Source organism: Rattus norvegicus, chromosome 10 (genome assembly GCF_021556685.1).
Source record: "Rattus norvegicus strain SHRSP/BbbUtx chromosome 10, alternate assembly SHRSP_T2T, whole genome shotgun sequence".
In the NCBI taxonomy this organism is placed as follows: domain Eukaryota; kingdom Metazoa; phylum Chordata; class Mammalia; order Rodentia; family Muridae; genus Rattus; species Rattus norvegicus.
Genome location: NC_141543.1, coordinates 97932047 through 97956435, shown reverse-complemented (window position 1 = coordinate 97956435; position 24389 = coordinate 97932047). Strand labels below are relative to the sequence as shown.

The window sequence follows — 24389 nt, the reverse complement described above, 5'->3', positions numbered from 1 at the left end:
CTTGCCCTCAAGGGAGCCTGGTTCTGTGCAGCCCATTCCTGTCTCTGGAGCCTCCTGATTACAGTCTCTCCATAGCCAGTCTCCCTCCTCAGCATGCTGCCTGGTTCTCTGTTCCATAGTGGTCTCTCCCCGGAACCTCAGGCTTTAGTCCCGGGCCTACAGTATAGTATCTGCCAGGCCTTCAGATTTCCCCTCAGAAGCAAGCCTTTGTTTTTCTCTCTTTTACCTGGCATTATCTGTAACTAGGGAACTTCTGTTTTCCAGGTCCTATAGTCAATCAAACTAGGCATTAAACACTTGTGGTAAAATGTAGTCTAAATTTTTTTTTATTTTCATTTATTTATTTTTGAGGCAGGGTCTTGCTATGTAGCCCTGGCTATCGTGGAACTCACTCTGCAGACCAGGCTGCCCTTGAACTCAGATCTGTCTGCCTTTGTCTCCTCAGTGCTGGGATTAAAGGTTTGTGCCACTTTGCCTGCCTTTAAAATGTATTGTGAGTGACATTTAGAGCTCCTCGAGCCTTGTATATAGTTCTAGGGTGAAATGAAGTCCTTTGGGTTCTTTTGAGAGTCCTGTATGCCCGTCTGTTTTCCCAGCTTCTTCCACTTCCGTTGAACCACCCCTGGTCACTCACTTGCACGGAGTCTGAAGCCATGGTGAGCTAGAACATTCTAGAACTCCCGTTCATTTTGGCATTACCATCCTGAGCCATCTGACCCCTCTTTCCTATACTCTGCTCCCAGAACTGGCCATACCCAGAATGCATAGGTGTCTTATACTGCTGTTCTGATATATACTGTTCTGGAGAACCCAACAGCTGGCCAGCCTCTGGCCCAGCAGACTCAATCTGGGCACATCCAGCACATATCCTTGTCCTCTCCTGAGCAATCCTTTCCTCTCTGCATCACCGACATGACTGAGCTATATCCAATTCTCCCCCGGTCTGCACTCTCATAGAGCAGAGGTAATTTCTTATTCCCCCTGACACCCAGTACCGGGCACAGTTGTTGGATAAATGTCACATAGCTAAGGAACTTGAAGTGAACACAGAGATGCTTGAGAGTCCCTGGGGCAGATGGGCTAGCACGTCCTGTGATAACAAGGAAGTGCCTCAGGGACTCCTGCTTCCGAGGAACGAGGAACGAGGAACAGAACGAGAAGCATTGTAATTTTCCTGACAATTGTGGGCAGTTCCTCCTCCCCTCCCCACAACTCTGAGTCATTTCCAGGTTGTGAGCCAGGTGGCTGGAGGGGCTGGGGATGTGGGCTCATCTTGCTAAGGGGACCTGATTTGGGAAGAAAGCCCTACTACTAAGCCATCGGTGTTTAGTGTTGTGCCTACCCCTCCTCCCCCGCAGACAGGGATGCTCTGTGTAGCCCTGGATGTCCTCTGTGTAGCCCTGGATGTCCCAGAACTCCCTTTGTAGACCTGTCTCTGTCTAGGCTCTCTCTTTAGGCTGTTCTGTACCCCGTTCTCCATGATCTGTTCTGAACAGTTTGAGGCTTAATGAGGATCGTGGAAAAAAGTCCAGGGCCCTCTGGAAAATACAGTTGTGCGTAACAGGAGGACTGTGGGATATTTCCAACACCACATACACTCCTAGTTCCCCCAGGCCGTGAATAGTTACAGTCCTTTATAGCGGTGAGATTTATAGCGGTGAGACCGCTGTGCAACACTGCAGTGTGCTTCTGCTGGGGGTAGGGGGTGGGGGAATTTACTTATGGAGAGGAGTAAAAATTCTGTCTTATAGACATGGAGAATTCTCAAGATCTGCCAGATATATGTGTGTGTGTGTGTGTGTGTGTGTGTGTGTGTGTGTGTGTGCTTGATTTTGCAAAATCAAAGACCAATGAACAAGACTGGGGATATTCCTCGGAGTTCATCTGGCATGGGTGGAGCCCGGTTTTTGATCCCTAAGACTGCCTAAACCATACATGGTGGGTCCTGCCTATAACCCTAGGACTTGGGAGGTAGAGACAGGAAAATCACAAAGTTCAAAACTCAAGCTAATCCTCGGCTAGCTCATGGCCAGTCTGCAACTATTCCAGGATAGCCAGGGCTACACAGAGAAACTCAAACAAACAAACCACACCCCCATTGCCATACTTACTCTGAGAGCTGAATCCGGGCGGTTGGATTTTCTAAGGCTGCCTAGGTTACAGAGGGAGTGCCCAGCCAAACTTTGTGTTAACAGAACAGGAAAGGAGCTGGAAGAGGGGTGTGCCGGATCACGCTGCAGTCCCAGTACTTGGGAAACTAAGGCAGGATTGGGAAGAGTTTAAGGCTAGCCTGAGCTACATAGCATGATTGTCTTTTTTTGAAAATTTTTTTGACTTATTTATTTTATGTATATTGAGTACACTGTAGCTGTCTTCAGACACAGCAGAAGAGGGCATCAGATCTCATTACAGATGGTTGTGAGCCGCCACGTGGTTACTGGGAATTGAACTCAGGACCTGTGGAAGAGCAGCCAGTGCTCTTAACCACTGGGCCATCTCTCCAGCCCATAAGACTGTCTTTAAAAAATATATATATATATTTAAAAAAAAACCAACCTTGAATTATTCCAAGGTTCTGACTGAAAATAGTATGCATTGAGTAGCTCACCAGTCTTGTGGGTAACTCTGGCTCAGGAGCTCATGTGATGAAAGACCCTTTTGGTCAAGGTCAGAGTTACTCCATGAAGGCTGACTAAGCCTAGGCATCTGCTTCGGAGCTGACTCTTGGGGCCGCACCGAAGGCCTCAGTTCTTTCTTCATCCTGTGAGACACCCCCTCATGGGACGTGACTGCTGGCCCGAGGTCCTGGAGGAGAGAGCTTGTCTAGATGGAGGCTATGCACGTCTGGAACTAACATCAGAAGGAGCGTCCTGGCTCCACTGGGGTAGAGAGTGCTGTGATCCCCGGTGGAACGTGGGGAATGTGACAAACAGGGCCGAGGGTCGCTTTGGAGGTTGTCTAGAGCAGAGTGGCCACCATGATATCGAAGTTGGTTATTATCTCTGTTTAGGGTGAGAAGCTGGCCTGGCTCGCTTTGGGAATTTTCCTTATTTTAAATCTTTTTTTTTTCCTTTTTTCTTTTTTTTTGGAGCTGGGGACCGAACCCAGGGCCTTGCGCTTCCTAGGCAAGCGCTCTACCACTGAGCTAAATCCCCAACCCCTCCTTATTTTAAATCTTTAATGCCTTTTTATTTAGTGTGTGTACCCGAGCTTGGCGTGCACTCCCTGATGTGGTTTTAGAGGTCAGAGGACGACTCTGAAAGTAATTCTCTCCGACCACGTGGGTCCTGGGATCCCCAAATTCAAAGAACTTGGCCTGCTCATCCATCTCGACAGTTTTTATTTATCTTTTTCTTTTTTTTTTTGGTTCTTTTTTTTTTCGGAGCTGGGGACCGAACCCAGGGCCTTGCGCTTCCTAGGTAAGGGCTCTACCGCTGAGCTAAATCCCCAGCCCCTGGACAAGTGCTCTTAATCACTAAGACATCTCTCTTGCCCCTGCCCCATCTCCCCTTGAGGCAAGGTTTCACTGCCTGGCCTAGAGTTTGCACTCTAGACCAGATTGGCCTCGAACTCTTGGCTGTTCCCTTTGCTTCCTGGGCACTAGGATTAGAAGTGTGTGCCAGGCACCTGGTACCTTAAGGTTTCTGCACTGTTTCCAGTTCTTCTGTCCTGTGATCCTCCTGCTGGCTGAATGGTGGCAGGAGGTCCCTTCCAGTGATCCAGGTGCACATCACACAAGTGGACGTGTGTTCGAGAACTCACCGTGTCGACACCACCCTCCTTACAAAAGCCATACCCGATGCTTTAATTGAGTTTTTGAGGCAGACATTCTCTGTGTACTTCTCAATGTCCTGAACCACTATGCTCAGCGTTGAAATTTTTTTCTTTAACCTTGTAGACAGGCCTGGAGAGATGGCTCAGCGGTTCAGAGCGCTGACTGCCCTTCCAGAGGTCCTGAGTTCAAATCCCACAACCACATGGTAGCTCACAACCATCTGTAATGGGATCTGATGTCCTCTTCTGTGTGTCTGAAGACAGCTAGTGTACATATATATATATATAATAAATAAATAAATTTAAAAAATAAAACGTTGTAGACAGAGTTTGAGAAAAACAACAGAGCAGCTAAGTTATAAAACTTCAGGGACATGAAAAAGTCATGCCTTTTGCAGTAGAGGACAGTGTGGCAGAGTGTGTGAGGTGGGCCTCAGAGACCGAATGCTCAGGGTATCCCCGCTCAGATTTTGATCACAATGGTCGGGAAGAGGAAGTGGAAGAGAAGGGAAATTATGAGGGCCACGGGGTGGGATGCTTCAAATAGCTGTTGGAAGCTGCCTGGAGGTGGGAGACTTACTTTTGAAGAAAGAAAAGTTCCTTCTAGGTAGTCTTTACTTAGGTGGAACAGAATTCCCCTTTGGGGAGGCATTCCTAGGATTCCTGCTGACTAACTGGCCTGGTTGGATGGACTTTTTTTTTTAAGGGTTATTTATTTATTTTATGCATACGAGTACACTGTTCCCTGTCTTCAGACACACCAGAAGAGGGCATCAGATCCCATTGCAGGTGGTTGTGGTTGCTGGGATTTGAACTCAGGACCTCTGGAAGAGCAGTCAGTGCTCTTAACCGCTGAGCCATCTCTCCAGCCCCAAAACTGTAGCCCAGGCTGCCCTCAAACTCATCATCCTCCTGCCTCTGCCTCCTTCAGCAAACCCTACCTGCGTGTGTCACCACAACTGGCTCGGATTGACTCTTAAAAGGCAGTAAGGGAAGAGGGAAGGGAGAATAGGGATGGCATAGGGGTTAAGAGTTCTTAGCCTTTTGCATCCGTGTTGGGCAGCTCTCGGGAACCGGACACCCCTTTCTTAACCTCCTTGGACACTGTCTGAATGTATATAAACCCATATGGAGAACACACACGTACATGTGGTGAAAACGATCAATGAAATGAACAGTAGTGTGAACAGAATGCAATGCTTTGTGTGAACTTAGTTTTTTAGTGGAATGAAGCGGAGGGGGCGGGGTGGGATGGGGTCCACTGACCCACTCCGTACTGGGCCAAGTGCCGAGGCCCCTGTAGTGTTTCCTATAGTTGTCCTGTAGTGTGAAGGAGAAAAGAAGGGATTACCCATCAGGTCTAGGCCTCTTTATTACCACAGGCCCCTTGCCTCAGTCACTAACCAAGGTAAAAATATGGAGGTAGGGGAGTGGGACTGGGCAAGGTGTGGCTCAGTGGCATTCAAAGGGCACAACGAGCTTCAATTTCCTAACACCAAGAAAAAATTCCCAAGGCATGCAGATGTGTTAGCATTCCAGTTTCAACATAGAGAAGCAGAAAGACCGCAAGTTTGTTACAAACAAAACAGCCTCCAAATAGTCAGGCTTAGTGGTGCACAGCGTTAATCCCAGCACTCGGGAGGCAAAGGAGGGTGGATCTCTGAATTAGACGCTGGTCTGGTCTACAGAGTGAGTTCCAGCACAGCCAGATATACACAGAGAAACAAAACAAACAAACAAAAAACCCCAATAGTAATAATAATAATAACAATAATAACTCTCAACCCTACCTAGCTAAAGGCTGCCTGTTCAGAATGCTGTCTGTACAGTAACTAGGGTGGAGACCAGGCAGTGTGAATAGATCTGGGAGTCTAAAGAACTCTTTGGTTTATTTCTGGCAGTCCGGGGAATCCAGTCGAGGACTTTATACATGCTAGGCGTGTGGTCTACTGCTAATCTACACCCCCGGTTTGGGCACTAGGATGTTACAAAGTTCTGCGTGAAATACATTTCTAGAAACAGAGAAGAGATGAAGCTTTAAAACTCCCGTTGGCTGGAGAGATGGCTCCGCGGTTAAGAACACTGACTGCTCTTCCAGAGGTCCTGAGTTCAAATCCCAGCAACCACATGGTGGCTTGCAACCGTCTGTAATGCCCTCTTCTGGTGTGTCTGAAGACAGCTATAGTGTACTCATATACAATAAATAAATAAATAAACATTAAAAAAAACCCTCCCATTTATTCTGTGATGGACAGACTGATTCCTCAGCAGATCATACGCCAAGCGTGGTGGCCCCTGCCTGGGTGGCCGGCAGGAAGATAAAAATCTCTGAGTCATCCTCCACTCCAGAGTGGGAGGCGAACCTGGGCTGACTGGGACCCACTGCTAACAACCTTGGGTTGAAGTCACTAACTGCCCTGCCCACCTCAGAGGTGGCCTGTGCCTGCTCATTTCCTGGTAAGAAGTCAAATTCTGAGAATGTCTCACTTTACATTTTTTTACTGGGTCGTTTCTGAATTTCTCTATTTTATGTGTGTGTGGAAATTCACTATGAATAGTAGTATAATTTCATCTTTTCCCTGTTTATATTCATGTTACCTTTTGGAGGACATAAACCCCCAAAACCTTCATGAAGAAGCAAGCAGGCTGTGGACAGCCATCTCTGCTCTGAGACGTTGGTACATGTGGGAACCTCCAGTTTTGTTACACCCGATTTTTGTAAAAAGCAGGATCTCACTATATAGCCCTGACTGGCCTATCAGTTCTCCCACGGAGCCCTAGGCCCTGCTCTATGTGGGGTTTTGTTGTTGGTTTTTTGTTTGTTTGGGTTTTTTTTGTTTGTTTGATTTATTTGTTGGTTGATTGGTTTTTTGCTTTTTTGTTTTTGTTTTTTGTTTTTGGTTTTTTTTTTTGAGACAGGGTCTCAATATATAGGCCAGGGTAGCCTCAGACTTGCTACATAGCCCGCCGTTGACCTTGAACTTGAACTTCGGATCTTCCTCCCTCTACCTCACTAGTAGTCCATTGAAATGAAAGAACTTTTAGATCCCAAAGGGAAACAAAACCCGTTGGTGGCGTCTGAAGGTCCAGAGTCTAGAAATGAATCAGCTGTGCTCCCTGGCCTGGCTTGCCTAGCACTGGGGTACCAGCTGTCAGGTTTTATTTTTTTCTATCTCTTTTCCTGGTGCTGGCGCCGAACCCACGGCTCACACGTGCCAAGCAAATAGAATCATACTCTCTGCCCCTCCGTAAGACAATTTTGTGAGTATTGGGTTTTGTTTTTTTGGGGAGGGGGGCACTGTTTTAGACAGGGTCTTACTATGTAGCCTCTGAAGGGCCCAGAACTTGCTATGTAGACCAGACTGGTCAACTGAGTACAGGCGTTAAGGATATGTACTGCCATATTGTGTGTGTCTATGTGTGTATGTGTGTCTATGTGTCTGTGTGTATGTCTATGTGTATGTGTGTCTATGAGTCTGTATGTGTGTCTATGTGTCTGTGTGTCACTCTGTGTGTCTATGTGTATGTGTGTCTATGTGTCTGTGTGTGTGTCTATGTGTCTGTGTGTGTGGACAGGGTATTTCTCCTTTACATGTTTTAAAAATTCATTAGGAGGAGGGACAGCCATTCCACACATATGAAGGTCAGAGGATAGTTTGCTGGGGTATGACCTCTCCTTCCACCACGTGGGTTCCAGGGACTGAACTCAGGTCATCAGGCTTGGTGGCAGATGCCTTTACCCAATGACCTTCTCACTGGCCTTTGTCTTTTTAAAAACATGGTGCTGGGGATTGTACCCAGGGCTTCATCGTGCATGCCGGGGAGGCATTCTGTTAACATTCTGTTAACTCTGGCCCTGGCCAGGCAGGGTTTTACTTTGTAGCTCGAGTCCTTGAGTTCACAGTAATAATCTCGCCTCAGTCTCCTGAGTGCTACGTTCATGTGCACTAGCCACCCTGGGTATCTCCATCCTCGTTAGTCTGTTTAGGCTGACAGAGCAGACACCACAGACTGGTAAAGTAAAGAGACCATCAGGAGTAGAATTGCTTCTTCCCTGCTCTGGGCCTGCATGTCCAGGCGGCGTAGCCTTGTGACCCCCACAACCTACTGTAGCAAGTCTTCACTTTTTTTTTAAAGATTTATTTATTTATTTATTTATTTATTTATTATAAGTACACTGTAACTGTCTTCAGACACACCAGAAGAGGGCATCAGATCTCATTACGGATGGTTGTGAGCCACCATGTGGTTGCTGGGATTTGAACTCAGGACCTCTGGAAGAACAGTCAGTGCTCTTAACCTCTGAGCCATCTCTCCAGCCCAAATCTTCACTTCTTGATGGTGCCACTTCCTAATGGCCTATGGGGGCCATTTTCCTTCAAACCACTATGTGCCCGGTACCTGGTACGTGATAACTGATATCTTCCACCATCCCCTCGGGGTCTTTGAATTTCTCATAGCCATACGCATATACGCATTTTGGGTTTACCCTGGCCAACTGCTAGGCTTGAAGGTGTCACCCTATGTGGTATGTAGCAGGCTATCTCTTGCGCATACAGGCCAGAGGCACTGCCATTCGTTTCCTTGTGTGTGTGTGTGTGTGTGTGTGTGTGTGTGTGTGTGTGTGTGTGTGTGTGTGTGTGTGTGTGTGTGTATGCTCTGTTGCTCACAGGGCGCCTCCTGCCTCAGTTTCCTGCTGTGGGATTTCAGGCGTGAGTCAGTCACTGTGTTCAGTTTTAGATTATTGAAAAATAAGATCGCCTATAGATTTTTCTTTTTAGGTTTGCTTGTTTTATGTGTAAGGGTGTGTAAGCCTTCATCTATGTCACTGTAATCCTGGCCTAGTGACGCAACCCATTATATAGGACACCGGTTCTCAACCCCGGGGTCGAGAGAGACCCCCATGGAGGCCGCTTTTCAGATGTCCTGAGTATCAGATGTTTACATTAAGATTCATAACAGTGGGGTTGGGGATTTAGCTCACAGGTAGAGCATTTGCCTAGCAAGCGCAAGGCCCTGGGTTCGGTCCCCAGCTCCGGGGGAAAAAAAAAAAGATTCATAACAGTAGCAAGATTTCTGTTATAAAGTAATAACAAAAGTAATTTCATGGTGGGGGAGGGATCACCACAGCATGAAGAACAGTATTAGGAAGGATGAGAACCACTGGCTTAGGAGGTGGAGGCCGGAAGGCCAGAAGTTGTTATCCTCAGCTGTCTAATGAGCTAGAAGAAGTGCTAGGCTACATCAAACTCTGCCTGAAAAATACAATAAAACTGGTTTCACGTCTTCCCCATCTGGTGACACCTCTGACATGGGTCTGTGTCCTCCCTGCCTTTGGGTGCAGTTTTTTGGGGAGGTGGAACATGGGGAGTTTGACTGCACTTATCCCATGCCACCACTACCACCAGGGTGGGTGCCGAGCTATGTATATGTTGCATGTGGTATGGTATGTGTATGTGGTATGCATGTATGTAGGGGGGCGGTGAGAAAGTGCAGTCTGAGATATGGGAAAGCCAGAGCTGATTCGGGGTTCCCCGTGCCTGCAATGAGGCCCCAGGCTGGGAGGGTTTTCTGACTCTTGGACATCTAGGTGCCGCTGGGAGTTGTGGAAAAGCCAAGAATGGAGTTGGGGGCCCAAGGGCTGGGGGCAGCATCTATCAGGTGAGGGACAGGGGGAGTTCCGGCTTGTACCAGCAGTGATTGTCCTTAGCTTGGCAAGAGGCAGTGACCGGGAGCACAGAGAGGCCTTCTACTGGAGAATTATGTTTCTATAATTAAGGTCTTCTCCATGGCTCCCCGTGGCAGATCTTGATGGAAGAGACAGTCTATGGTTCTAAACAGTAGGAAAATGGATGCTTAAAGCACCCTACCTACTTCTCAGGTGGACCTGAGATTAACCATCTTTTACAGGGAGGAGTGTCTGAGAAGGAAAGCTTATTGGCTAAGCCCGCCAGGCCTCTAGGTACCTCATTAGCATGGAGAACTCTAGTCTGGGCTTACGTGACCTTAAGACACATTTCTTTTATGTGAGGAGCTGGGCCAGGAATGTGGCAGGGAGGGGGGAGTCACCTAAGTCTCAGGGGCTGTGTCTCCCAGGCTCAACGTGCTCTACCTGACGTGTTCTACCTTATCAAACTTCCTGACGTGGTTTTGTGCCTCACACTCTGAGGCCACTAAATGACAAACACTTGCTGGTCACAACATAGAGTTTTATTGTTTCTACCTACCTACATCCATTTCAGGCAACGAGTGTCTTTTTAAAGCCTCTTCTATTTTTTTTTTTTATATAAGGTACTTTCCAAAACCAGATATATGTCTCACCTCAATATACATTTTCGTTTGTGGTACTGGGGATTGAACCCAGGCCATTTCACATGTTAGGCAAGCACCCAACCCCTGAAATGCATCCCCGGCCCTCCCTTAACACATCTATCCATCTGTCCATCTCTCTGTCTGTCTGACTTTATCTATCCTCTATCTACCTATTTATCTGAGATTTCACAACTTTCCTGGCTTGCCTGAGATGCACTGTGTAGCCTAGGTTGGCCTTGGATTTTCTATAATCCTACAGCCCTATCTCAGTTAATTTTTTTAAACTTGAGACACAGTCTCTCTCTGGGACCTGGACTGACCTTGAGCTCATAGCAATTTTCCTGCCTTAGCCTTCCAAATGCTGGGACTTAACAGATGTTAGCCCCACATCTGACCAATACTGTGCCTTAATTTTTGTGTGCTTCGATCTGTATTTTCCCACAGGGTCTTGAAAACATTTACTGGAGATAGCATTTTAAATGTTAAAAGAGAGAGAGAGAGAGAGAGAGAGAGAGAGAGAGAGAGAGAGAGAGAAAATAAGGCAGAGGAAGCAGTCTAGTGTGGTGCACACATCTTTAATCCCAGCACTCGGGAAGCAGAGGCATGGCGTCTCTGAGTTCATGGCCAGCCTGGTCTCCAGAATGAGAACTAGGACAGAACTAGGGTGGTGGGAAGGAGGGGGGACAAAGAAGGAAGAGAGAAGGAAAAGAGGAGGGAGGGAAAGAGAAAGAGGTAAAGAAGTGGGGAGAGACAGGGACAATAGAACCATGGGTGAACATTCTTGGGCATGTCTGACTTTAGGACAGAGTCACTGTTTATTAAGCAACTACTGTGTACCACAAGTATTGTATACTTTCTGGCTACCTTCCTATATATGCATCACAACAACTTAAGAAATAACTCCTTCTTTAAAAAGACTTATTTGTGTGTATGTAGTATGTGTGTGGTGTGTGTATGTATGTGTGGTATGTTTATGTGTTGTGTGTATGTATGTGGTGTTTGGTGTATATATGTATATGTTGCGTGTGGTATGGTATGTGTATGTGGTATGTATGTATGTGGGGGTGTGTGTGGTGTGGTGTATGTATGTATATGTAATGTGTGTGGTGAATGTGTGTGCCATGTGTTGTATGTGTATATGTATAGGGTGTATGGGTGTATGTGTATATGTGTGTGGTATGGTCTGTGTGTGTGTGTGTGTGTGTGTGTGTGTGTGTGTGTGTGGTGTATGGTGCATATATGTATGTGTTGTGTATGGTATGGTATATATATGTGGTATATATGTGTACGTGTTGTGTATGGTATGGTATGTGTATGTGGTGTGTGTGTATGTATGTGGTGTGTATGTATGTGTGTGTGTGGTGTGTGTATGTATATGTGTGGTGTGGTATATATATGTATGTGTTATGTATGGTATAGTATGTGTATGTGGTATGTGTGTATATATGTGTGTGGACGTGTGTGGTGTATGTGTGTGCTGTGTGTGGACGTGTGTGTAGTATGTATATGTGTAGGGTGTGTGGATGTGTGTGTGGTGTGGTGTGTGTGTTGTGTGCGTGGGTTTGTATCCCTCTAGACCATGCTGTTTCTGAGGTAACGGTGTCTGCCATCCTTCTGCTTTGCCTCAGCTTTCACCATTAACAGCATCCATATGGAAAGTCGGCCCTCCTGGGAGGTATCGAATGGGCAGAAACTGACCCTGCAGTGCCTTGTCGATATCAGCACCACCTCGAAATCTAGGCCTCAGCACCAGGTGCTATTCTATAAGGACGATGCGCTGGTGTACAACGTCTCCTCCAGTGAGCACACAGAGAGCTTCGTCATTCCTCAGGCTCGGGTCTTCCACGCCGGGAAGTACAAATGCACCGTGATACTGAACAGCAAGGAAAAAACCACAATTGAGTACCAGCTGACGGTGAACGGTGAGTCCGGAGGCTTGGACGGTGCGAGCCAGTCATGCTGTCACAGTGACGCCAGTCACACTGGTTTCCCTCTCCCTTACGCTCCACCTTTCCTGCTCACTACCTGCCATCAGGACCTGGAACTGCAGGCTTTAGAAACTCCCTCTGTGTGAGGGCAGAACATCCTCCTTAGGGATGGTGTCCGGGCCTTGGGAACACCTTTCCCCATCCTCCTTAACAGACTACACTTTATTCTCCCAACACCGTCTCTGAAACAGTCTCCCCACCGCCCGCCCGGGCTGGCTTCAGTCTCCTGCGCATGCGCTAGTGTTAAGGGCGAGCGGCTCCACGACTCGCTACTGGGTTTCTTCTAGCACTTTCTCAACAGAGTTGATTTCTTCCAAGGCACCAACCCTTACAGTGTTTATGCCCCTCTGTGACAATGACAGACCGCAGGCTGTGCCACATGAGGCAGGCCTCGGTGGCGCACACCTTTAATCCCAGCACTCCAAAGGCAGAGGCAGGTAGAACTCTGTGAGTTCAAGATAACCTGGTCTACCGAGTGAGTTCTAGGATAACCAGGCTACACAGAAAAACCCAGTCTGGAAAAACAGAAGAAACCCCACTAGACTGCAGTCTCTCTGCCTGAGTCACCATCTGGACAAGTCCGGTAGCCGCTCTAAACTTCAGGACCCACAGAGGTACCTGGGAGGTTAAAGTTATTGCGGTCAAACCCGAGGAGTGGCGTTCAATCCCCTGGACCCCCGTGGTAGAAGGAGAGGACTGACTCGTATAGTGAGTGTCCTGTGACCTACACACCTACACCATAGTACTCTTGGGACCACACACAACACCAAACAAATATTAAGTAAAATGTAGCAAGAACATTAAGTTCTGGAATCCTCATGAGTGGAGTGAAGTAGTCAGTCGGGGATTTGGAGTGCTTAAACAGCTTCTGGCCCATTGGTGTACAACTGCATGAGGTAAAGACTTCAGTCAGTGGTGAACAATACAGACCATAGTAGGCCATGGGGCAAGCCACTAGGTAACCTAGAGACGTTATGCTATCTTAGTCTGGGTAAACTTACTCTCTTCCCGGGATGAGTCACCCCACAGAGCATTTCCCAGGCTGTGTCTTAGTTGTTATGAAACATGTTTCCCCAAACACCCATCTGCTCTTTTGGGCTATAAAATCTCAGAGATTAAATTCGGCCTATTTCCAGATGGGCAGAGGTTGTTGAAAAACACGCGCCTTTAAACCCAGCACTCAGGAGGCAGAAGCAGGTGGGTCTTTGTGAGTCTGAGGCCAGCCTGGTCTACAAATCAAGGCCCCAGGGCAGCCAGGGCTACACAGAGAAACCCTGTCTCAAAACAAAGAACAACAACTGGCCTATTTTTTATATTTTGGGTGAAGACTGAGGCTTGTAGTGGGCATTAAATAAATTACAACAGAGGCCAGGGATAGCTCAATCTGTAAAAGGCTTTCCATTCTAACAGAAGACATGAGTGTGCAGATCCCCAGTACCCATGTCCTGGGATGCCTGCAATCCTACAACTGGGGATGCAGACAAACAGGAGGATGCTTGGGGTTTTGGCCATTCAGCTTGATTGAATTAGTGAAATACAAGTTCAGTTCAGTGAGAGATCTATCTGAGGAAGATGCCCAATATTGGCCTGTGACCTCCACATGGAGGTGCGTGCGCGCACACACACACACACACACACACACACACACACGGGGGGGGGGGGCAGTGAAAGATTCATGACACTTTTTTTTTTTACTTTTGAGACAGAGTCTCACTCCGTAGCCCTGGTTGTCCTGGAGCTCACCAGGTAGAACAGGCTGGCCTTGAACTCAGATCTGCCTGTTTCTAAGAACAAGGATGAAAGGTGTGCATCACCACACCTGGGCTTTTCTGAAGGGGATTGCAAATCCTTGAGAACACCATTGTGTTATATTTTTAAACCATACCGTACAGTGCCAGGCACACGGATGCCCAGTGATCACCTGAGGTAGGTAGGGCTGACTTTAAAGGGTCCTAATATCGTTCAGCCACAGTGACAGATGAGGGAGATGGGCCATTAAGAGGAACTGATCCTGGGCTGGAGAGATGGCTCAGTGGTTAAGAGCACTGACTGCTCTTCCAGAGGTCCTGAGTTCAAATCCCAGCAACCACATGGTGGCTCCCAACCATCTGTAATGGGATCTGATGCCCTCTTCAAGATAGCAACAGTGTACTTATATAACTAAAATAAATAAATCTTAAAAAAAAAAAAAGAGGAACTTATCCTAACTGCACTTTCTCATTTTCCAAAGGTGTACCCATGCCTGAGGTGACCGTGGACAAAAAGGAGGTGACAGAAGGTGGGATTGTGACAGTCAATTGCTCCATGCAAGAAGAAAAGCCACCAATATATTTTAAAATTGAAAAAGTGGAACTGGGGACAAAGAACGTCAAGCTAAGTAGAGAGAAGACCTCCAACATGAACTTTGTGCTCATAGAATTCCCCATCGAGGAGCAAGACCACCTGTTAGTGTTTCGCTGCCAAGCTGGCGTCCTGTCCGGAATCAAAATGCAGACCTCAGAATTCATCCGGAGTGAATACGTCACTGTGCAGGGTCAGAATCCTGCCCTCTCTACCCTCCTTTGTGATGACAGGTTGCATGTAGCAAAAAGGAGCCCGGAATTAGAGAAGCTGGCCTCCTTTTGGGGTGCCTGCTCTCATAATTATAAGTTTGGTAGCACAGACTAATCCCAGCCCTGGTGAGGTTCCGGCAGGGGGACCGGGGATTCAAGACTAACCTTCAGCTATGAGATTCTTTTCTCCCCATGAGCCAAATAAATAAATGTCATTAATTGGAAAGAATAAGTAGGGGACGGGAATGACTGGGTGTGATGGTGCAGGCCTACAATCCCACTTACTCAGGATGCTGAGGCAGGGGGATTGAAAGTCCAAGGCTAGCCTCGGCTATAGAACAAGTTCAAGGGAAGTCTGGGCAATTTGGTGAGACCATCTCTCAGTGTAAAAATGAAAGAGGACTAGAGACACAAATATGGGTGAAACGTTGACCAGCATTTGGGACAACCTAAATCCATGCTGGGGATTGGGGTGGGGAGGGAAAGGCACGAGGAAGAGGAGCCAAAAGAGCAAAACAAACAAACAAACTAGGGAGAGAGCTCAGAAAGTAAAGCGAGTTTGATGCCCCAAACCCATGTAAAACTGGGTATGGTGGTTCCATGTTTGTAATCCCAGCCCTAGAGAGCTGGAGACCGACAGATTCCTGAGGCTTACTGGCTAGTCAGCCTCAGCCTAGTTATTGATCCCCAAGCCAATAAGAGATTCTGTCTCAAAAAACAAAACGAAACAAAACCCAGGGCAAACAGGGCTAGCAAGATTGCTCAGTGGTTAGCACGCTTGCTCTTCTTCCAGCCTTTATACACACACATGCACATACATACATACACACACACACACACGTGCGCGCACACACACACATGCACATACATACATGCATGCACACACAACGCACGCACACATACATGCACATACACACATACACCCACATACATACACACACATATAGATACACATGCATACATACACATATACACATACACACATGCACTAGAACACCACGCCCCTGTACACACACACATACACATACACACACACATGATGCACACACACATGCACATACACACATACATACACACATACACACACATACACATATACACATACACACATGCACTGGAACACAACACCCCTGTACACACACACACACACACACACACACACACACACTGGAACACCACACCCCTGTACACACACATACACACACACACATGATGCACACAGACATGCACATACACACATACATACACATACATACACACATACACATACACACATACATACACATATACACACACATGCACTGGAACACAACACCCCTGTACACACACACACCCACACACACACACACACACACACTGGAACACCACACCCCTGTACACACACATACACACACACACACATGATGCACACAGACATGCACATACACACATACATACACACATACACACACATACATACATATATACACACACACGCACTGGAACACCACACCCCTGTACACACACACACACACACACACACACATGATGCACATACACACATACATACACATACATACACACATACACATACACACATACATACACATATACACACACATGCACTGGAACACAACACCCCTGTACACACACACACACACACACACACACACACTGGAACACCACACCCCTATACACACACATACACACACACACATGACGCACACAGACATGCACATACACACATACATACACACATACACACACATACACATATACACACACATGCACTGGAACACAACACCCCTGTACACACACACACACACACACACACACACACTGGAACACCACACCCCTATACACACACATACACACACACACATGACGCACACAGACATGCACATACACACATACATACACACATACACACACATACATACATATATACACACACACATGCACTGGAACACCACACCCCTGTACACACACACACACACACACACACACACACGATGCACATACATACATATACATACACACATACACATACACACATACATACACATATACACACACATGCACTGGAACACAACACCCCTGTACACACACACACACACACACACACACACACACACACACACACACTGGAACACCACGCCCCTGTACACGCACAGGGTTCCTCCCACTCAGGTAATAGAGTAAAAGTGCCCAGTTTTGGAACTTGAGTCCAGCTAGCTTGTTGTCTTTCTTGCAGAGTTCTTCTCTACACCCAAGTTTCAAATCCAGCCTCCTGAGATGATCATAGAAGGAAACCAGCTGCACATCAAGTGCAGCGTGCAGGTGGCACACTTGGCCCAGGAATTTCCAGAAATTATAATCCAGAAAGACAAGGCGATCGTGGCCACCTCCAAGCAAAGCAAAGAAGCTGTCTACTCAGTCATGGCCTTGGTAGAGCACAGTGGACACTACACGTGCAAAGTGGAATCGAACCGCATCTCCAAGGCCAGTAGCATCCTGGTCAACATAACAGGTAGGCGTACTGCGGGGCAAGGCTGGCAGGTGACGGGTGCTCAAGAGGCAACTGTGGCTAGGCATAGCTCCACGTGTCTCTCATGACAGCATTTGGGGCGCTGAGGTAGGAGGATCACAAGTTCAAGGCCAGTCTGGGCTATCTAGTGAGACCCTGGCCAATGCCGATGATGCCTTTTCTTTTCCAGGTTGTCTTGGGTGCTGGGGCTTGTGGGAAAGGGTCCGTGTACAGCCACCGGCTGTGCCAGCTGAATGTTTAGGTGGTGGTACTGACTCAATCCTACTGCTTGCTACTTCCTGTGCTCTTGAACCCGAGGATGTAATGATACTCACCTTATAGGACTGTCAGTCACAATGTCTGTTTAAATGAGAGTCTGTGGGAACTGTCACAATGTTTAAATGACATCACTGTGGTCTGCATTCAAGTGAGTGTTGGCTAATATCTCTGCAGGTGTCTCTGTCTTTCCTCTGTCCCCAACTCTTCTTTATGACCTCTTTCAGTGTTTTTAATTTTATTTTATGTGTGAATGTGTTTTGCCTGCACCACTCGTAGGCTTGGTGTCTATGAAGGCCAGAATAGGGTATAGGCTGTCCTGAAACTGGAGTTACAGTTGGGAGTCACCATATTGCTATTGGGAATTGAACCTGGGTCCTCTGCAGGAATAGCCAGTGCTCTTAAGGGCTGAGCCCAAACTCCAGCCCCGACTCTTTTTCTAAAAGGTGTTGGGGTCTAGGAGTCACCCCACAACCCACACAAACACTGATCTCAGTCAGACAGGGCTAGTTTATTGAACACACAGGCTAAGATTGATCAATCAGGGCCATAGTTCAGAGTTCGGGGGCTGAGGCTACGACCCTGAACATTTTTCTACGTCAGCATATAAAAGGCTAAACCCCACAAAACTCACCATGAGTACATAGGCAGATGCTGGACGTGCTGCCCAGTGGTTAGCCCTGACTCAAGCCATTTTAGACATAGCAGTTCATATTGTCCTTTAATTTGATGGGTCCTATGTGAGGCTTATGGTTGTGGAATTTTTTTAAGGTCAACAAACCTCATAACATATAGAATATAACAGGATTTGTGGTCAGCACGATTCTGCTCTGAATAATTTTTCTGCATCAATGAGTGGCAGACAGATTACAGCAACAGTATAAAATAGCCAGTGGACATGGAGCAAGATGGGTGCAGCTAGGCTAGGGGAGTAGGTTTTGACAAAAGGTATTCTTTTTTGTCTTTTCCTTTCTTTTTTTCTTTCTTCCTTTCAGTTTTTCAAAACAGGGTTTCTCTATGTAACTAACAGCCCTGGCTGCCCTGGAACTCCCATTGTAGACCAGGCTGGCCTCAAACTCATAGAAATCTACCTGCTTCTATCTCCCAAAGGCTAGGATTAAAGGCATGAACCTGTAACCCAGCCCGTAAAAGACTTTAACAGGTATGGTGGCACACACCTTTAATCCCAGCAGCTGGGAAGCAGAGGCAGGTAGATCTCTATGACCAGGGTCAGCCTGGTCTACATAGTGAGTTCCAGGACAGCTAGGGCTGCATAGTGAGACCCTGTCTCAAAAAACAAAACCAAAAAAAAAAAACCAAAAAGATTTTGAAAAAGGAATTTATGTATGTCTGTGTGCATTTATATATACCGTGTGTGTGTGTGTGTGTGTGTGTGTGTGTGTGTGTGTGTGTGTGTGTGTGTGGTTAAGATCAGAGGATATCAGAGCTCTTGGAACTGGAGTTGCAGGCGGCTGTGCACTGTCTGATGCAGGCACTGGGAACCTAATCCAGGTCCTTTGCAAGAGCAGTAAGTGCTCTGAACTATTGAACTATCTCACTACCTTCTTCCACTTTTTTTTATTTCTTTTTTTTTTTTTTTCCGGAGCTGGGAACCGAACCCAGGGCCTTGAGCTTGCTAGGCAAGTGCTCTACCACTGAGCTAAATCCCCAACCCCCTGGCCTTGAACTCTTGATCCTGCTGCCTCCATGCCAGTACTAGGACCCCAGGCATGCTCCACCATAGCAGGCGTTGCCCAGTACTAGTTCTCCTAACCCCTGTGCCTGGCTTTATTTCCCTAAGATACTTATTGCTTAAAAGGATACTGTGCATTTTCTTGTTTCCCTGTGTATATTCAGCTTTAGAATGTAAACTGTGGAGACCTTAAACTCCTCTGCGCAGATACTGTGTCCTTAGCTTGTGCTATGGTTAGAGGGAGGATTGGGTTGAGCCTGTGTTACAATGTTTCCAAGAGCAGAGTCAGCTCCTCTCTTCCCTTGAAAGTCTTCATTCATACAAGCATTCATCTGTTCATTCAGCAGTTCCCCCAAACCCCCAAGAGTCAAGCTCTGAACATGCGATCACAGCCACCACTCCCAGGTTTATATACAGGGGGTAGGTAGGGGGCCAATTCACCAATTAAGGGATTAGCACATCAGATCCTCCTGGTGTAGGGTGTGACTTCATGTGCAATTTAGTGAGCTATTTATTTATTTGTTTGTTTGTTTGTTTATTTATTTATTATAATTTTTGAGACATTCTCATAATGTAGCCTTAGAACTCTCCTATGTAGACCAGGCTGGTCCCTATATAGAACTCAGAGAGACTGCCTCCTGAGCACTGGGATCAAAGGCATGCATGCCCCATCATACTCAGCGTGGATTATTGATAATGACAAACATTTGGAGTGTTCTTGACAAGGTATACATTCTCTTATTAGAGAAGACATATATATATGAGATGACATATTCTTCTGTATACTGGGCTGCTTACTAAGAATTGAGGACTTCAGATACAAACAGGCCTGTCAATGGCGGTTTCTTCTAGCCTTAATGAACTTGCAAATATTGTTAAATATACTTTCTCCAGAGAACCACCTAGAACAACTTCTTTCCAAGGTCTGTTCCCTTAATGCCCCCAGGGTGATGTTTAGTTTCCTCTCTGTGGGCTCTTCTGCAAACAGTATTCCTGCATTAGGCACTAGATATAAGTTCCTTGAGGTTGGACTATCTCATATGCAGTTATCTCCTCGAAGCCCAGCAAAGGGTCTTCCTCACAGTAGGCACTTGTGGAAGCCAGGCATAGCGGTGCTCACCTGATATCGGAGGGTCAGAAGTTCAAGGCCATTCCCCTGGCTACTAGTTCAAGGCCAACCTAGGTTACTTGAGATCCCCTCTCAATAAATGAATGGATGGACGAGTGAATCATCACAGGATGAAATGAAGGAAGAGCCTACAGTGAGATCTCAAGTTCAGAGGGAGTCCTGGCTCTTTAAAGCCACACCCTCTGGTATATGAGAAGCAGAGGAAGATTTTTTGCAGGCTCCTAAGGGTTGATTTTGCTGAAAGTAACTGGGCCACAGTCCTCTCCAGTAGAGGATTGAGGTGGTACCCAGACACATCTCCCTCCCTTCCCACCTGCTGTTCTTCAGAACTGTTTCCCAGGCCGAAGCTAGAACTCTCCTCCAGCCGTCTGGACCAAGGGGAAATGCTGGACCTGTCCTGCTCTGTCTCGGGTGCGCCTGTAGCTAACTTCACCATCCAGAAGGAAGAGACGGTGTTGTCACAGTATCAGAATTTCAGCAAGATTGCCGAGGAGAGGGACAGCGGGCTGTACAGCTGTACAGCAGGCATCGGCAAAGTGGTCAAGAGAAGCAATTTGGTACCCGTCCAGGTGTGCGGTGAGTAATGCTCTCAGCTGCTCAGCTCACAAAGGTCGAGCAGGAAGGAGGGGAGGGGTATGCCGGTCAGCTGTCCCCGCTGCAGTCTCAAAGGCTGATGGGATTCAGACAGGTTGAGAACTCCAGGGAGGACCAGGAAAATGGCGTGCTGAGTAACAGTGCTTGCTGCCAAGACAGACAACCTGAGTTCAATCCCTGTGATCCACAGGGTGGAAGCAGAGAAACACCTCCTACAGGTTGTCCTCTGACTTCCATATTTAATCTGTCTGTGTGTGTGTATGTGTGCACAAAGACGTCTGTGTTTATCCAAGACCTGTTTAGAAGGCATGCGGCATACCCATAATCCTGACACCCAGGAAGCTGAGACAGGGATTGTCCTGAGATCAAGACTAGCCTGGGATACATAGTGATAGCCTCTCTCAATCCTCCCTGACTCCTGACATTAAAAAAAAAAATTATTAAAAAAAGAAGACTCTAGGGGTTGGGGATTTAGCTCAGTGGTAGAGCGCTTGCCTAGGAAGCGCAAGGCCCTGGGTTCGGTCCCCAGCCCCGAAAAAAAGAACCAAAAAAAAAAAAAAAAAGAAGACTCTAGTTAGGTGTTGGTGGTACATGCCATTAATCCCACCAGTGAGTGAGGCTGGAGGATTGTTGCGAGCTCAAGACCAACCTGGGTTATAGGGCAGGGCCCTATCTCAAAAAACAAATGCACAAGGCATCTAAAGAGATGGCTCCGTGGTTACAGGCACTGGCTGCTCTTGCAAAGGACCTGGGTTCAGTTCCCAGCACCCACGTCATGCACAAGCCACCATACCTGGATGGTGGACCTACAGGCCGGCATGAACCACCATTCCTGGGTCTTCCACCTCCTTTCTTCTTTCATCACTTCCTCCTCTTCCTTTCCCACACTCTTCTCCTGTTTCTCTCCTCCTTTGGAGACAGGACAGGGTTATACCATGTAGCTCAGGCTAGCCCCAAACTTGCCGTTTTTCCGCCTGCCCTCCCAGGTGTGGAACTGAAGGCATGCTCCACGACACCCAGATATTATATCGTTATTTTTCTTATAAAAATTAGATGTTTTAAGCCGGGCCATAGTGGCAAACTCCTTTAATCCCAGCACTCGGGCTACAGAGGCAGGCAGATCTCCGTGAGTTCGTGGCTAGCCTGGTATACAGAGCTAGTTCCAGGACGTTGAGGGTTCTACAAAGAAACCCTGTCTTTAAAAAAAAAAAAGCCAAAACCAAAAAGTTACATTTTAAAAAAATATATATGTACAAATATACAAAATTCTTCCTGCCTCCACTTTTCTCGTGCTGGGAATTGAACTCAAGACTTTATACATGCTAGGGCAAGTGCTCTACCACTGGGCTACATCCCCATCTATCTACAGCAGTTCTTTTTCTCCCTTGTTATCACATGCACATACCTATAGACACTCATTTGACACTCAGGTCAAATGAGTCTTATCTTATGAGACGGATAAGACGGGCAGACAGGCAGGCATTTGAAATCATAATCTCAATGGGGAAAGCCAAGCTCAGAGTTTTCAGAAGGAAGGTCCTGGGTTGGGTGGTTGCTTCCACTTCATTTGGATTTTTCTCTGTTGTTCTAGAAATGCTCTCCAAACCCCGGATTTTTCATGATGCCAAATTTGAGATCATAAAAGGACAAATCATAGGTATCAGCTGCCAGTCAGTAAATGGGACTGCGCCCATCACTTACCGCCTCCTAAGAGCAAAGAGCAACTTCCAGACCGTCCAGAAGAACTCCAATGACCCAGTGACATTCACAGACAAGCCCACCAGAGACATGGAATACCAGTGTATAGTGGATAATTGCCACTCTCACCCCGAGGTGCGCAGCGAGATCCTGAGGGTCAAGGTAATAGGTAAGTGGCTATATTGTGAGAGGTAAAGGCGGGGCTCAAGGTTAAGGACTGTGGGGATAACAGGGATGCGTGCTACCTGTGCGTCCCAGAGCAGATACGTATCAAAGCAAGACCGAGCCCCAGACAGTGGGTCTGGGGAATATCTGGGGGTTCTTGCTGTGGCCATTGTAACCCCTTTTACCTTTCAAGTGACAGTCGAACCCCCTGAAAAGGGAAGGTGGCTGGACTTAAGGAACTACTGGTATTGTGTAGTTGGGCTTCTTTGGTTTGGGGGCCTTTTCAGATGAAGAGAAAAGCACTTCCAAGACATGCAGGCCACAAGTATTTCCTCCTGTTGGCCTTGGTGGAACATCCGAGTCAACATGAAACCTGCCACAGGCCTTGCTACAGACCACGGGCTCGTGGAAACCGCTGACGTTAGCCTGGGTTTCTCACCACAGTCTTGGGGTTGGAAATCTTTTCTCAAGCATCTGACTTGTACCTTTGGGTGGCTTCTGCTGCTCTGAATCCCACTATAACTCTCAATCCACCTTCTCCTCTGTCCTTTGGCAACTTTTGCTTAACAACTCTGTGTCGTCAACACGTAGTTTATAGGGGCTGGAGAGATGCCTCTGGGGTTAAGAGCACTGACTGCTCTTCCAGAGGTCCTGAGTTCAATTCCAGCAACCACATGGTGTCTCACAACCATCTGTAATGGGATCTGATGCCCTCTTCTCATGTGCCTGAAGACAGCGATAGTGTACTCATACATAATTAATAAATAAAGAAATCTTAAAAGAAGAGTGTTGCTGAATAAATGGTGGCACAGTGGGAGTCAGAATTTGTCTCTCTGGGGGCTGGGGATTTAGCACAGTGGTAGAGCGCTTACCTAGGAAGCGCAAGGCCCTGGGTTCGGTCCCCAGCTCCGAAAAAAAGAACCAAAAAAAAAAAAAAAAAAAAGAATTTGTCTCTCTGAACTTCCAGGTGGGAAAGGAGCTGTGAGCTTCCTGGAAGCTGTCTGGACAGGAAACTTCTGTTTAGGGTTCAATGCTCAGAAATAAAAACTGAGCATAGAGGTAAAGTCTTTAAGTCAATGGAGGAGCTAGTGAGATGGCTTAGCAGGTAGAGAGGTGCCGGCTCAGACTAATGACCTGAGTTCAATCCCCTGGATCCTACTTGGTGGAAAGACAGACTTCCATAAATTGTTCTCAGAGTTCCATGTACACACAGAATAAATAAGTCAAAATGTTATTTAAAAAAAAAAAAGAGTGGAGTTGGAAGACTGAGGACCAACTTTCCAGAAAGCCCAGACCCATATTTCACTGTCAAAATAAGTAGAGAAAGAGAAGGCAGCAGCTAGCAAGGGAGGAGAATCAGCCTCAGAGACAGCACAGGTAGTGAAGCCGTGTCAGCAGCGGTGAAGCCGGGCAATGCTCAGGCTAGACGGGGCCGAGACTGGAAAACCGTGTTAAGAAGGAATGACCTTTTCCACTGAAATTCCTCTTTAGGATCATGGTCTGAGGATCAAGGGACTTTTCCAGCTTCTTTGAAACTAGAAGTAGCAATGGAGTTTCAGAAGCAGATGGGTATCTGTGGATGGTGCCACATCCTGTCATCCCAGGATTTTGGAGGCTAACATCTGGCGTTCATGGCCAGCTCGATGAGACCCTGTCTCAAAACAAAACAAACATGGTTATGCACACCTTTAATTCCCAGCCC

The 24389-nt window shown here is 47.0% G+C and overlaps 1 protein-coding gene and 1 long non-coding RNA gene across 22 annotated transcripts in view; one reads left to right on the top strand and one right to left on the bottom strand.

The window, feature by feature from the left end:
• Pecam1 (platelet and endothelial cell adhesion molecule 1) overlaps positions 1-24389 on the top strand; it is a 61586-nt gene that overhangs the window by 5434 nt on the left and 31763 nt on the right. For 8 of the 21 annotated variants that reach the window (XM_087571206.1, XM_087571205.1, XM_087571201.1 and 5 more), the window contains exons 3-8: positions 6030-6231; positions 11715-12008; positions 14305-14607; positions 16860-17135; positions 20558-20806; positions 22416-22691. In XM_087571206.1, the coding sequence (XP_087427332.1) occupies positions 11738-12008; positions 14305-14607; positions 16860-17135; positions 20558-20806; positions 22416-22691 (1375 nt within the window). In that variant the 5' untranslated portion in view covers positions 6030-6231; positions 11715-11737. 21 annotated transcript variants of the gene reach the window in all.
• LOC148003146 (uncharacterized) lies at positions 20563-22024 on the bottom strand. Its single transcript, XR_015632189.1, has 2 exons — positions 21394-22024; positions 20563-21280 (listed from the first exon to the last, which is right to left on the bottom strand). It is a non-coding gene; the product is annotated as an uncharacterized LOC148003146 (long non-coding RNA).